The sequence below is a fragment of the Mytilus edulis genome, chromosome 9, assembly GCF_963676685.1.
Source record: "Mytilus edulis chromosome 9, xbMytEdul2.2, whole genome shotgun sequence".
NCBI lineage: Eukaryota > Metazoa > Mollusca > Bivalvia > Mytilida > Mytilidae > Mytilus > Mytilus edulis.
Window position 1 is genome coordinate 9,994,575 of NC_092352.1, and position 16,477 is coordinate 10,011,051.

Sequence of the window (16,477 nt, forward strand, 5' to 3'; positions counted from 1 at the left end):
GGTTTGTTGGTTTGGGACTTCTGGTACATATATAATCCTACCTACAAAAATCTACCATATATTTTACACATACCTACAGAAATCTACCAGGTTGATGAGTATTTGGAAATCTTTAGGTCTATTGGCTTGGACTCCATGTATAGGATCAGCACTAGCTTCATCAGTGTCATCATCATCACTATTTCCTGTCTGTAAATAAACATAAGATGGGCTTTTATGAAACAAATAGAGGATTAAATTCAAAATATAACAAAAATATGATATTCAGATTTCAGAAAATAATTTCTAGACAAAACTCAAACCATTAACCAGTACAGGATATTCCAATATTGGCTTTTATCATCATACACCTGTAATACTTGTAGTAGTGTTCAAGAGTCTACTTATTAAAAGTTTACTTGACCTTTAATGAGAACAGTAAAACAGATTTATTTATAACAACTGCTTTAATGGTAAAATGAAACAATATCAACATACCAAAGCTGATATCTGAGTAGATGTGTTGGATGTCAGGTCCAGCTTGTCAATGATTTTAAGTATGGCCTGGATAAGTTCATCATATAGAATCTCCGTCAATCTGTGTCTCTGGTCTATACTGATGTCTGCCTGTGCAAAGTCCTATCACAAAGAAAGAAAATATTTAATTCTAAGAATGGCCTGGATAAATTTGTCATTTATGATTTCTGTCAATCAGCTTTTAAATTGATTTCAATTATGTCAGAATTTTTAAATTCAGCATGGACCCTCATATACTGTGAATTTGTTCATTTACTTTTAATGAGGAGAATTTGAAGTTCATTGACAAAGTCTGTATACAAGCCTTTCAATGATATGTACTTCGTTGATCATTCAAATCTTATAAATAATAATGAATCCATAGTAAAAGAAATTGGATTTTTCCATTCTTCAGATATTACAATTCACAGGTGTCAATCTGTTCCAATCAAAATAAAGATACTTTATTTTCTATTTAATTATAATTTTTAAACAAAATATTCTGCAAATAACAAGTACAGCTTGCCTTGATTTTGGGACTACTGAACAGTCCAGTCCATATTTCTATGTAGTCCTTATATGTTATGGACCTGACTCCTGTTTCTGGTTTGTCTTCATCTGATTGCTCCAAGTCAACAATGGGTGGATGGGAACAGGTTCTTATCAGTCCTTGAAAAACTGTTAAAATAAACAAATATTTACATTTAAAAGCATCAAATAGAAAAATCACTTTGGATTCATGTAACAGATTTACAAGGGTTAATAGCATGATTTTTATGTAACAATCCAATTTTACACATATCAAAGGATTTTGAATGGTTATTGAACTCCTAGATTACAGAAGGATCACAAAAATATGACGGTCTTCATTCATTCTGCTTTTACACATGTAAAAGTATTCTTTTTGGAAGCATCCTTATTTTAAAGTAAGATTTGTAAGTTATCAGCCAGTACAAAACTTTTCAAGTCATAAATTGTTAATACATTTGAGTGAAAGTCACTAAAAAAATAAATCACCCTCAGTTTTAGGTGGGATTTGTGTTGTTCTATGAGTATTTGTTTTTCATTTTTGATTTTTGTTTTTGTCATGGCATTGTCAGTTTGTTTTCGAATTTAGAGTTTGAATAATCCTTGGCATCTTTCGCCTCTCTTTTACATACAAACAAACAGCCTAATTCCATCAGATATGACTATAGTGCAACCTTTAAAAGCATACATTTGTTCTGTAAAACACAAAATTTAAAAAGTTGACAGATGCATTCTATAATAGTAATTTCTGTGTTAAATTTTTAATTGGAAAAAATAAACAACTGTTTAAATCAGTGATTTTGCTAGCGCTCGTCACTTTCGTAATTTAGGAAAGGGTTTTCGCATTGACGAAAGTATTTCAAATAAATTTCGTCACTTAAATTTTGAAAGTGTAAAAATATTTTCGCATTAAAATACTATAAATCTACCTGTCTTTATGTTTTTGACAAGTTTATGACCCCCAGGTTATCAACATTTTCAACAGGTGGTACAAGTTGTGATTACAACTAATCCGCTTATCGCCATTGGATGGGTCACTTATCCGTTAATTATTAGTAAACCTCATAATTGACCATCATAATTATTTCCCCAGGAAAATCAGTCAGTTGGCTTTTCAACGAGGAGTATAGTTTTGTCATTTGATCGAAATTGTTACCCTCCGGACAATTCGCATTTGAATTTCAGTATTTCTCAAACGATAACAATTTGAAATTCATTTTTCGTAGATTCGTCATTTGAACGAATTCCGTCATAATTGATATAAATTGCCACCAAAAACTTTCGACAATTTCCATTTAAAATATTGAACTTTATTCAAAACGTTCAGAGATGTCTTCACAAGAGAAACAGGTGCTTCCTGTGCTGTGTTCTACGCATGCGTAAAAGTATCCCTATGACTATTTATATACCCAGATTAAAAATGTAAAATACGAAATCATTTAGAATCAATTAAACGAGAGAGACAAATACATATCTCTTACTAAAGCAATTTAAACCGAAAAATTCTAATTTCCTGATGAATCAGGACTCGTTTTAAATTTATCATCCACGTGTCACTTCCCGTTTTTGTTTCATTTTAAAACCGAAAGTAGTAAAGGTGATCTATTCTTGATTTGTTTACAACCTCCTTTCAGTCGTTATACTCGTTCCAAAAAGGATCTTATACAGTTCCAACTTAATAGAAATGATTTCCAAGTATCGATTTAAACGTCTTATAAGGATAATGATTATGCAGTGATATAATCATTGCAAGTTCATTTCTGCAGTGATTCCTTGTTTTAAAAAAATGAATCCCAATTTTTGTTGATCAGGGAATGTCCTCTGGAACAAACTGAAGAGAAATTGTGAACTAAGCCTCATCCCATGTCAGAATCTTTCATAATAAGGGCAAATACAGTCAAATGATACAATACTGACTGCCAATCATGCCTAAGTCCTTTAAAATCTGACAGAGTCAAAGATGAAGCTAGTAACATATATCCTTGGTCCCTTGCTGTTACACAAAAAAAGGTTGTTTTTCATAGCATGCAAAAGTGACTAAAGCCCTCATAATCCTAGCTTAAACCCTGGTTTAAATCAAATGTATAAATAGCATTGATAGACCTACCAACAGTGGAAGATATTTTCTGAAATGTAGCTCCTTTTGACATTACAGATAATAACAACCAAAGCATTGACCTAATGGCAATAAATCTCATTGTATGGTGTACAACTGGGACATTTTCCATCATAACAATCATAAGTCGCTCAAGCAAGGTGGCATATGTTTCTGTTATCTAAAATATCACAAACAAACATGTCAAATGTTATAAGTAAGGTCTAACATCCATTGAAGTATTACATAAATGAAAGACAAAATAGGCACAATAACACCATAGCTGTAAAATTCTTCAGTTTTAAGTTAAATAGCATAGTTTTTTTCATATTTTAAAACATGAATACATAGTAATGAGATAGTTATGAACGAGATCCCTCCATCTTTGTGGCATAGGTTTATTTTTATTTTTGAAAACAATACACAATAGAATGCTAGATCTTATGTAGATCAGATACTTCTTTTAAATATTTTTGTGTCTTATTGGACATATTCCAACAGACATGTCTTTCATTCATATATGCATGCAGTTTATTTCAACAGACAAACATCTATAGTTTAGACTTGACCAATAATATATCTCACATCATCTAACTGGAATATAATGTTTGCCAGAGATTCTAAGTAACTTGGTAGGTTATATAACTTGTCTTCTATACTTACATCATCTAACTGGAATATAATGTTTGCTAGAGATTCTAAATAACTTGGTAGGTTATATAACTTGTTTTCTATACTTACATCATCTAACTGGAATATAATGTTTGCCAGAGATTCTAAGTAACTTGGTAGGTTATATAACTTGTCTTTTATACTTACATCATCTAACTGGAATATAATGTTTGCCAGAGATTCTAAATAACTTGGTAGGTTATATAACTTGTCTTCTATACTTACATCATCTAACTGGAATATAATGTTTGCCAGAGATTCTAAATAACTTGGTAGGTTATATAACTTGTCTTTTATACTTACATCATCTAACTGGAATATAATGTTTGCCAGAGATTCTAAATAACTTGGTAGGTTATATAACTTGTCTTCTATACTTACATCATCTAACTGGAATATAATGTTTGCTAGAGATTCTAAATAACTTGGTAGGTTATACAACTTGTCTTCTATCTCTGTGTTGATACTAAAACATGAAAATATGTCATTTAATAAACAAGCATAAAATATTGTATTCTTCATCTTTTGAAATATGTGTAAAATTTCCATACTATTCATGAATTTTATCTAAACCTCCAAATTGAATATGTTCAGACTGGTCAAATTTTAAAACCACTGATCTAAACTTATAACATTTATAAAAGTTTGAAGCACTTTTTTTAATAGAACCTGTAAGTTAATCAAAAGCTGCTTCTTATTGGTCAAGGCATATAATTTATTTTCTTTAAAGCAAATATTTTTGACTAGTAAATGAAAAATAAACTGCATAAAATCCAATTTAATTCACAAATTTTAAAGAACTGAGAATAAAATATATGTTTAGATATTTCACTTACACTAAGTACTGTTGTTGACTTTTGGTGATCATTTCACTAAACATAAACTGTACATCTGCTGGCTTCAGAAAAGTTCTGCATGGCTACAACAAACATTTTGGTTTTATGATAAACTTATGTATAAATCTTTTTAAAATTTGAAATATCTAAAATTACCTTTGAAGGAAAATCTCAAATCACCTTTGATGTGATTTAACAAATACAACAAAATCTTCTTTTTCCCATCTTGTTCAAATGAGTTGCTTATACAAAATTCGGGAGAACAGTATGCCCTCCGACCTGCCAACACTTTCACATTTCCAATTTCCATGAACCTGAAATCTGGGTGAGAACCCTGATTCGGCATGTGTATTTAACATCTATTGCACTAAGTTTTAAGTTGATGTGACCCTAATCAACCTTTAACCAAAAGATTTAACCTGATGCAGAACAGACAGACAAACACACAGACCAGAAAACATTATACCCCTTTACATAAGACAGAACATACAATTAGAAATTTTTAGAAGCAAATAATGTACTAAGGACTAATATGGATAGACAACCATCTTTTGAATTCAGTATAGTTAATGATACTTACTGCAGCTAGTAGACCATATCCTCTTACTGCCAGAGATAGTTCCTTAGCTGTAGCTGAACTATCATTCATGATACCTCTGAATTGTTGGATGAAGTACTGCAATAAATAAACTCAACAATTGAACAAACAGAGAGTAATATATTATAAACTGCATCTCATCTTGTCCATAAATTTCTAGCAGAAAGGCACAGTCAATCAAATAATTCTCAGTTACAGAATTGCCATCTCAGGCTAATATAACTGTGCAAAAAGACATGACAACAAAATTCAAACACAATTTTGTTTACCTTAAAAACACCCCCTTCCTTCTTTCCTTGTTTGGCCTTCTCTACCAGTGATTCGGAGATCTGTTTGAGGAAAGATTCAACAGCAGCCATCCCTTCATGTAACATTTCTCTGTTGTGATGTTTACTCCAAAATCTCAATTTCTCATACATTTCCTACAAATATTAAAATGTTTTTGAAATTAAAAGGATACTAAATAAACTCCTCATAGATACCAGGACTAAATTTTGTATATACGCCAGACGTGCGTTTCGTCTACAAAAGACTCATCAGTGATACTTGAATCCAAAAAAGTTAAAAAGGCCAAATAAAGTACGAAGTTGAAGAGCATTGATAACCAAAATTCCTAAAAGTTTTGCCAAATAAGAGTCATCACCTAAACAATAATTTTAGTTAAAAATCACTATCAATTGAATTGTCTCCCCTTAATACTTTTGTATCTTTTGTATCTCTGTATCTCCTTTAATAAATAAGCAGTATTCAAATCATTGATAGCTGTATTATCATCACATACCAATTACATAATTGAAACAAACAAGGTTAGACTATTCATATTACAGAACTATAAGTCCTGTTTCAAAAGTTCTGTGACTGAAAATGTTAAAATAGACAAATACAATAAAGTTAGTCCACATTTTAATGGAAAGAAACCAAATTACAATTTACCTGATAATCATCAAAGAGATACATGTTAAACTGTGCTGCATGTTTAGCTATCATTCTCAGTCCAGCTTTAGGAACATCGTAACGAGCTATCTCCATATTACTGATGGCCATTCTTGTGTACTTAAAAATGTCATAGGAGTACTTGGACCCTGTACGAAAAATCATCACACTTCATTAATAGGCAAAATTATTGTTGAATCATTTAAAATTCCATAAACAACAAATCTAGGGTTCATGACATCACTTAGAACATTAATAAACATGAAGAGAACAACAACCTTCTCTGCTGAACCAGGCTGAAGCATTTGAAATCTACAGAACAACCAGTTTGTAACACGATAATCAATGTTAATTTTATTGTTTTACCAATAAACATAAGTCTTCAATTAATTGCACAACAGATTTCTTTGTTTGATCTGTAAGTATTTTTAGTATGTCAGACTCAAGTTGCTCGTCGTGATAAATCCTGATAAAAAAACCCAGAGGAAATGATGGCATTGATGTAAAGCTTGTGAATCTGCAACCCAATATCAATTTTAACCTTTAGAAGAATATGTTTAAAACATAAAAATTTTCTTATTCTTTTCTTTATTTGTAGATAAATTAAAACAGAAGATAATATGCTACGTGTAACTCTGTTATAAGCAGGCATTTATTTATGAACTTGAAGACAGACTCCTATTTAGACGATAAACAAAATATTACCTTCATCAGCTGATTGTGTAAAGTTAACTAAACAGGCTCTTAGTCCTTCTAAACATCCAGATATGATGGTCAGTTCAGCTTTCTTTGTCTTGCTTGTCATCTGAAAACATATTTACATAGATTAAAAAAAATCTAATCATGATAAAAGTTTCTAACTGAAAATTAAATAAAATACTTCTTGCATAACCTTGTCCTGTATAAGAATTTTATAATTGTTCATACCTGCTAACATTTCAAAATGTCAGCCTGCATGTAAATCTTGTTAAATAATATATTCTTTAAGGGCAGCAACACATTGTCTATTCAGTCTATCCTGCCATGTGTTTAATGCAATCTTACCTGTTCCTTAAGGGCAGCAACACACTGTCCAGTCAATCTATCAGCATACTCAGTCATATATTCTGGATAGATTTCAGCCATTACTCCTAACACTATATATAGCTTCTCCTTCACTACAAAATATATGATTTCTATCTGTCATTTTTATTTCTCATTTATTAATTTGTTGAACACAGTGCCAACAGACTTTCAAATGTTGACATTATTTTTTTATCAATTATTTGAACACCATTTGCTAATGAAAACCCCAAAAAATAAAATGATAGGTGCAAATTCACTCAACAGTAGTTTTTCTGATACTCACCAGTAACAGGTGGATAATGGTTAAGCAAATTCACTCGACAGTTACAGGTTGATAATGGTTAAGCAAATGTACTCACCAATAACAGGTGGATAATGGTTAGGCAAATTCACTCACCAAAAACAGGTGGATAGTGGTTAGGCAAATGTACTCACCAGTGACAGGTAGATAATGGTTTGGAAAATGAACTCACCAGTAATAAGTGAATAATGGTTAGGCAAATAAACTCACACATAACAGGTGGATAATGGTTAGGCAAATGAACTCACCAATAACAGGTGGATAATGGTTGGGCAAATTTACTCACAAATAACAGGTGAATAGTGGTTTGGCAAATTCACTTACCAGTAACAAGTGGATAATGGTTAGGCAAATTCCCTCACCAGTAACAAGTGGATAATGGTTAGACAAATGTACTCACCAATAACAGGTGGATAGTGGTTAGGCAAATGTACCCACCAGTAACAAGTGGATAATGGTTTGGCAAATGTACTCACCAATAACAGGTGGATATTGGTTAGACAAATTAACTCACCAGTAACAAGTGGATAATGGTTAGGCAAATTTTCTCACCAGTAACATGTGGATAATGGTTTGGCAAATGTATTCACCAATAACAGGTGGATAGTGGTTAGGCAAATGTACTCATCAGTAACAGGTGGATAATGGTTAGGCAAATGTACTCACCAAATACAGGTAGATAATGGTTAGACAAAAGTACTAATCAGTAACAGGTGGATAATGGTTAGGCACATGTACTCACCAGTAACAGGTGTTTAAGATACTCACAAGTTACAGGTGTTTTAATAATTATTTGGCAAAATTACTCACCTGTAGAAGGTGTTTTGGATAATGGTTTTGCAAATTTACTCACCAGAAGAAGGTGTTTTGAATAATGGTTTTGCAAATTTACTCACCTGTAGAAGGTGTTTTGGATAAAGGTTTTGCAAATTTACTCACCCGTAGTAGGTGTTTTGAATAATGGTTTTGCAAATTTACTCTCCAGTAGCAGGTGTTTTTGGATAATGGTTTTGCAAATTTACTCACCTGTAGAAGGTGTTTTGGATAATGGTTTTGCAAAATTACTCACCAGTAGCAGGTGTTTTAGATACTCATAAGTTACAGGTGTTTGGCAAAATTACTCACCAGTAGCAGGTGTTTTAGATACTCATAAGTTACAGGTGTTTGGCAAAATTACTCACCAGTAGCAGGTGTTTTAGATACTCATAAGTTACAGGTGTTTGGTAAAATTACTCACCAGTAGCAGGTGTTTTAGATACTCATAAGTTACAGGTGTTTGGCAAAATTACTCACCAGTAGCAGGTGTTTTGGATAATGGTTTTGCAAATTCCATAAATATTTTCTCTGCCATCTTTTTTACTTCAAAATCTTTCCCTACTGAAGTTCCAGCTGTTAGTTCTAGTAACTGTAAAATTAAGTTACATTACCATAGAACTTGTGTTTAAATTATTGATAGTTCAAACAATTAAATAAAAGATGGCATAATATTATGAAGCTCTTAACCCTTTAGCCGATGAGTCCCGGTTTACCGGGATTCACACTTCAGACAGCTGACGATGAGTCCCGTTTTACCGGGATCGGTATACCTCTTTTATGTTTCCCGCTCAAAACAGTGCAAACATGAGTTATCTTTCTTTGATGAATACCCGGATGAAAGTGTAAACATGGCGCTTCCGTTTGTTGAAAACCGTGTCAAAATCAGACGAAATTTACAGAATTTACGAGAATTTGAAATGAGGGAACATTTTTTTTGAAAGAATATGGAAGAATTGAAGCCAAACTAGTATACTTTTTTGACCTAAAATGTCGTTTTATGTTCAGAACACTTGGAATGGACATCGTTCAGTGTGAGGTATTTGTACAGCCTCATAAAATTTTTCAAAATTTTGCCGTTTTGGGTTTAAAAATTACGATTTGGGGTCTAAGAGCAGAATTTTGAAAATTTCACTTAGATAATGCCGAAAATTTGAAAATTTTAATATTTTATGAAGAAAAAATTATCAAAACATGAACAAAACTATGAACATGGTGTTAGTGAATGAAATAAATACACAAATAACTACAAACAAGTTTTTATTGACATTTATTATGAAGATTTCCCACTTGAGTAATAGTAGCCAGGGAAGCCATTGTCTCAGAGTAGCTTCTGTCTGGGCAGCAATTGGTGAAAGGGTTAAAACTCCACATTTTTTTCACAACTCATGGTAATAATAGTTCTTGTGACATGTTCTTAAGTCATGATCAAAATGCTGTTTACATAATCAAAAAGTCCTTCCAGAAATTGTATAAGAATTGAATATTTCTGATAACAGTTTCATTAAAACATTAACCTCAGCAACACTGCATATTTTGTGAAAACTGTGTTCTGTTTTTTACTTTAATAACTCTTTGAAAGTACAATTATACAAACAGACTACACTCCAAAACTATTCTGTCATAATAACTCAACTAGTTTCTGTTACATTTGATGTACAGACATACTATAGGATCAAAGAACATATGAGCTGTTACTTAGATTGACTTTATATGGTAAGAAGGATATCAAAACTTGATTCTATATTATAGGATTGTTTGTACACCAATCAGCTTGCAATTGTTCAATGAATACAGTGAATGTAATTCATAAATGTAATATTACAACTATGTTATATAAAGGGATATACACTCCACAGTATGTGTTTACCTTGACTAAAACAGATATTGCTGCACTCCTAATCTTAGCTCCCTTTTCTCTCATGAAGAGTGACATACAAACATCCTGAAAATAAATTTTAGTGTACTCAACATTTCTCCTTTTTCTAATAATTCGAAACATTTTTACTTTTTTTTTCGTTCTTAATTATATAGATAATAAGGGTTATCTTAAATGAGGGGGGCAAGGGGTTTAACTGTTATGCTGTTATGGGGCAATTTAATTCTTTGTTATCTGTTATTTTGAAAATATATTTGCTGTTAGCTGTTATTGTCTTATTCTTTGTTAGCTGTTATTGGGCTTTTAGTTTTTTTGTTATCTGTTATTGTGATAATGTATTTGCTGTTAACTGTTATTGAAAATTGGAATGTTAGCATTTTTTTTGACAGTCAATATTCGGTATAAATTGAAGAACTTTGGCCATTGGGGTCTACCACTACTAATATGTTTGTCCCGTATTCAGAGAAGGATGTCATTAACATATACCCATCACAGAAGTGAGGTCCAGGACAATTCAAGTATATCTTATGATTATCCTTTGTAATAAATTCCATTTTTTTTTTTATGAATGTGTATTTAGAATTATCTTAATTTTTTGTATGAGAATAATGTTCCTTGTTTTCCGTACGAACATATTAAATTAAAACAATTCTTAATATGACAAAAAGGAAAACGTATGGCCAGGAATATCTGACAAGGATCTCAATTAAGGACTAGGTCCTAACAACCACTTAACCTTTTATATAATATGGTACATAGACTCAGCTCTGTAATTCTTTTCAAAGCAGAACCAAATGCATTGTACAATGAAAGTTCCAACCATGTTCTTGGGTCCGAAGCTGCACATAACTCATTACAAACAAAGATTTATTTCGTTTCAAGCCATTGTTTCCCTACTAAACTATGTATTCTACTTACTAGTACACTTGGTACAATCAAAAACCTCAGCTGATAAAAAATTGTTCAAATAAGGCCTTTGAAAATAGTGGAATAAATTGCTTTTAGAGTGTCAAAATTCCTTCAAAGTACTTGATAAATTGCATGCTTATAATTGGTGCTTTTGATTTTTCTACCCTATATACCACTTTGCCTCATAGTTTTATTAAGAAAAATTCACACACCTCATTAAATGGTCATTTAGAAAAAGTCAGAATATTCAAACTCTTTTAGGTCACTTTTTTGATTAGCAAGAAAGGGAGCTTCAGTCAATATATATAAACAATACACCAATGTTTCATGAGAACTGCTGAAAACATTTTTGTGTTAATGTATGAAAACTGGAAAATCACACCTTTTTAATTAATAAAACCCGTTAACTCGGAAACGTAAAATCTAAAATTTATAAAAATTGAAAGTTACCTCATGTTAATAGATATAAACAATTCACCAAAATTCCTTGCTTTGTGAAAGCATTTTTGAGATATTATATCAACTAAAAAAAAACACCAATTTTATTGAATAAAAACCCATTACCCAGAAACTTAAAATCTAAAATTTATAAAAAAAAAAAAAAAAAAAAAAAAAAAAAAAAAAAAAAAAAAGGGAGCTCACGTCAATAGATATAAACAATTCCTCAAAGTTTAATGCAAATGGTTAAAGAGTTTTTGAGTTAATGTCCGACATGTTGACAACAGTATACCATAATACGTTCCGTAAACGAGCGTATAAAAAATATTATAATATATTGAGTAGTAATTTAAACACATTCTAGATACATAAATTAATACTAAAAACATAGTCATAAAAAATGGAATGCATTACAAAGGATTGTATCGTAATAAGAAATACTGATTTGTCAAAGACCGAATTATTTTAATATTTCATTTACTGTTATCTGTTTTTGTCCATTTTAATTCCTTGTTATCTGTTATGAGCCAAATCAATTTGCTGTTTTGCTGTTATTGGGACCCCCCTTGCCCCCCCTCTTAAATTCTTTTTAGATTTTCTCAATTTCTATTTTTTTTTTTTTACAAAGAGATTATTAAACATGCACATTCCACCTATTGGGCAAAATTTTAAATTGACCAAAAATACTTACTTTAATCTCCAAGGCATAATGTGATATCTTTTTCTCAACCTTCTGAATAAACTCAGATAATAATTCCAGAATTTTCTGTTTACTTGTTTGGAACTGAAAAAAAAAACAATAATATTAAACTAATCTATGAAAACATTTACATTTGTACAAGGCCATTACAATCTGTAGTTTTGTTCATTTGAAGCAAGTGGGGTACTATTATTTGATCTATTGATGCATCAAACAAGAGTCTTTAAAGGGCCTGTGTGATGTAACTAGGTTCATTCATATCTTCAACAATCCATTTCACTTATATGTAGATGTTGTTTTACTGATCATTTTTGGTTATATAAGTTTCTAAATATCTATAAAAATCTTTAAGGCAAAGCACAAAAATATGGAAAAAAAAAATCATAATTTAAAAAGCAACAAAACCAATAAGGAGTCATTGGACAATTTCTTTCATAATGACGTTATAGTAGCTCTTGTCTTGCTGATCATTTTTGCTAATTTGAGATTCCATCTATCTGTGATCATTTTAAAAAATACATGTATTAGGCAAAAACACACTAAACTTGTGCCCAAAAAGTATGAGTTGAATGACTTATTTTGAGCACCAAACATGCCAAAGGTGAACTGATAGAAAACATGATGAAATTTCATAAATTGTTCATTGCAAAATTGCAAATGACAGGACTTATGGCAAAGGGTATAATATTGGAAACACTCCCAGTGAAAACATGATATTTTTAAGGTGTTCAACAGAAAAAAAAATACAACCCTATCAGCTATGTATTACTTTTATCAAGGAAACCCTTAATACATATATTTTCTTTAAAGACTGTTCATCAGATTGGAAATACAATCTTAATAGTTGTCAAGGTGTAATCATAGAGCTACAAAAATAAGCTTCTTCAATCTTGAACAAGTTAGGTTTTCTTTATTTTATACAATATTAGTTATTCATTCATTAGGGAACTGAAAATTATTCATTCATAAATTAATTATATCTTCATTGTATCTTTTTATATTGGATAATTCTAACATGACGTCCTTCAAACGCTTTGAGTACACACCCGTGGTAAAATATGAATATATTGCCAGTGCTATTCCGATTGTACTCCCACGTCATATGCTTTTTTATGAATGAGATACCCGACGTCATAGAACAATGACGTTAGAATGTAAGCATTTTACGGGAAAATACACGCTTGTGAATCCGAAAATCATCACAAGGAAACATACACAAATGATGCTAAAATGTGGCAAAAGCCCTTTATTGTACATCATATAAGACATATAAATAAATTATCATTCAAATTCATCCAAAACTGTCTAAATACATTATTTTAAATAGTTTAAGCATGTCACTAATGCAGTTTGCTCCGTTCTTTTACGCTAGTTTATTAGTGCGTTTATTTATGGGAACGGCAAATATTTGCCTACACCTAGAGCGCTTCGATCCAAAAGAATTGCCGTATGTGTCCTATCAGAATCGAAATAATTCATGGGGGCTTGAATATATCTAGATTTTACCACGGGTTGTCCCTTTATGCCGATATTTTACCCCTCGCTATCGCTCAGGGGTAAAATATTTGTCATAAAGGGCCAACCCGTGGTAAAATCACGATATATTCAAGCCCCCATGAATTATTTCTTAATTTGTAAGTTATAATAAGCAGCGTTACAATTGAATATAAAAGCATGGCTGTTACAGTTTTCATTTCTATTTTATTCTTTTTAATTTTACCTCATCCTTTCCGATAAGTTTTTTCAGGTAAATAATAACACCTGTATCTTTGTCAAATAACACTGAACAGTACAAGTCTGAAAATATAAAAAAAAATGCTTAGAATAATGAAAATATGCATCTAAATATAACAAATTTGTCTGTTGATGAAATCCTTATTTTGCCTAAAAGTTGTGTAATAATCAAATACAGTATATATAACATAGACTATTGTCATCACTTTGGTAATCATATAAAAGCAATAAGATAAAATCGTCTGAACATTTTCATGAGACATACTTTTTATAATTCAAAAAATTTTCTTTATGTTAGGTTTCAGCCACAAGATTTTATGTAATGTGTGTCAAAAATTAGGCACCTTCAGCTGGAACCAAAAAAAAATGCCAATCAAAATCCTAAAAAAATTCTATCTTTCAAAAACACACAATGCATATAGCTTTTATATATCTAGTGGTTATAGCCTTAAAACTTTTCAAACTGGACAGGTAAGTCTGTAATCAGAGTAGTTTTTGAGGTGTAAATACCACAATGTTTGTCCATTTTTTACCAGGTTATGAAAACCTTAAGTTGTTGGCTTTTTTATTTTGTAAGACTCAATGCTATGTAATTTTATAATTACACTGCAATCAGCTATTTTACTATACAGATAAAGCTATACGTATAAACGTTGGCTTTATACGTCAATGACCTCAACTCACCTATAAGCCCTGCCTACTTACAACATCACGTCACAACCATGACAACGTGTAGTAACAATGGTCAAACTTTTATGAATTTAAACTTGTTATGTCTTCAAATTGGTAATTTATATACCATGATTTATCAAATGATATTAATTAAAGTTCATTTTCCCTGTCTTATTCCTTAAAATGTCAATTTTGTACCGCCTGGACTACGCTCAAAGGGAAATACCCCAAAATGGTACCCCAAGAGGAAAATTCCAAACACTTTTTTTAACAATATTTGTTTCATATTTTTATTATTTTTTAAATTTTTTATCGATTTCAGTATAAAAACAATATACATATAGTGTCTTGAAATATAAAAATTATTTGTATTCGGCACGAAACGGGAAAATGCTCGGTAGAACCTCGCATTTCCTCCATTTATAAGCCTCATACAAATAAATTTCATATTTCAAGACACTATACATATATTGTCTAAATATACGTCCTGTTACACTTTCAAATATTAGTAATTGTAAATCATTTTGTCTGTGCAAAGTATAGGTACGAAATATTCGGTTTGTTAATAAGTAAACACACAGAACTGTCAGGAGTCACAGTGTAAACATCATATTTACTGAGTGTTTTTATGTATTTCACAATGTGTCATTTACCAAATTCATATTCTTTGGCTTCATAAACACATATTTGTCTTATGTCAGATATGCAACTATCCGATTGCTCCTTTGCAAAGGTGTCTTGAGATGTAAGAGAATCATGCAAACTCCGCAAATTTTCTTGAAGCAGACTTGCCGCCATCTCGGTGACTAATACCCGAAGCGTTGACGGTTTGGTGTATATTTTCCGGTAAAAAAAAATACGATCAGAAAAGTTTAGGATCCAATAAACATGATAGACCTGGGCCAATATTTTATGTCCCAGATAAGACGTATAATACAATTTTAAAAACACTTTTGAGCGATTATGAATGATATAATAACATTTGACATTTGATGTAAAGACATCTGCTTTCAACTAAATTAAAATCACCAAGCAAGTTTACACTGAAACTGAAAGAGGTATATAGAACTGCTGATAAACAATGTCCACTGTATCTACACAATCTTATAGAATATAAAGAATAGAGAAGAATGAACCAAAAAAAATAAAGTATAGAGAATAATGAATAGGAGGAGCTAAAATATAAAGAATGGATAATAATGGGCAAAAGAAAAGAGAAAATACAAAAAAAAACAACACTTGAATTAATTGAAGCATACAGAAAAACAAAATTGAAGGACCCCAATCCAAAAACTCATACTCTGGCTTTTATATTTGTGTTGCATATCTTTAAAAAATCTTTACATATATATAATAAGAAGATGTGGTATGATAGTGCCTGTGCCAGGCAATAAGACAACTGTCCAGTGACCCAAGTCACAATCTGTAAAAGTAGACCATTATAGGTCAAAGTGTGGTCTTCAACAACCTTGGCTCACATCGAAAAGCAAGCTATAAAAGGTCCAAACAAATAAATTACTTTGATCTACTATGAAACTACGGATAAAATGTATGATGCAACTTAGAGTAAGAAAAGGAAATTAATGATTGGATATATTTGTGTCCGTACCATCATAATGCATGATCAATTGTCAGCTCAATTTTTAACCATCTTGAATTGAACATTCTTATGAAAACGAGTCCTCGGAAAATACCTGTCTTTTGTTTTTAAACAAAAAAAAAATCATAGAAGCATCGCCTAGATCAAAAGTGAGGAAATAATAATTATTCCCAAGAACAATGAGAAATTGGAATGCCCTAGCTATCACA

The 16,477-nt window shown here is 31.2% G+C and overlaps 1 protein-coding gene across 4 annotated transcripts in view; it reads right to left on the minus strand.

The window, feature by feature from the left end:
- The window catches only part of LOC139489492 (DNA-dependent protein kinase catalytic subunit-like), an 89,714-nt gene extending 74,232 nt beyond the window's left edge, over nucleotides 1–15,482 (minus strand). For 2 of the 4 annotated variants that reach the window (XM_071275936.1, XM_071275935.1), the window contains exons 1-16: nucleotides 15,322–15,482; nucleotides 13,983–14,059; nucleotides 12,254–12,346; nucleotides 10,207–10,281; nucleotides 8,817–8,928; nucleotides 7,202–7,314; nucleotides 6,863–6,962; nucleotides 6,158–6,306; nucleotides 5,494–5,646; nucleotides 5,207–5,302; nucleotides 4,627–4,709; nucleotides 4,172–4,256; nucleotides 3,131–3,299; nucleotides 1,022–1,173; nucleotides 478–618; nucleotides 74–189 (exon numbers count right to left, since the gene is read on the minus strand). In XM_071275936.1, coding sequence (XP_071132037.1) covers nucleotides 74–189; nucleotides 478–618; nucleotides 1,022–1,173; nucleotides 3,131–3,299; nucleotides 4,172–4,256; nucleotides 4,627–4,709; nucleotides 5,207–5,302; nucleotides 5,494–5,646; nucleotides 6,158–6,306; nucleotides 6,863–6,962; nucleotides 7,202–7,314; nucleotides 8,817–8,928; nucleotides 10,207–10,281; nucleotides 12,254–12,346; nucleotides 13,983–14,059; nucleotides 15,322–15,466 — 1,859 coding nt within the window. In that variant the 5' untranslated portion in view covers nucleotides 15,467–15,482. The other 2 variants (XM_071275938.1, XM_071275937.1) reach the window with 2 other exon arrangements.
- Nucleotides 15,483–16,477: the final 995 nt, after the last annotated feature.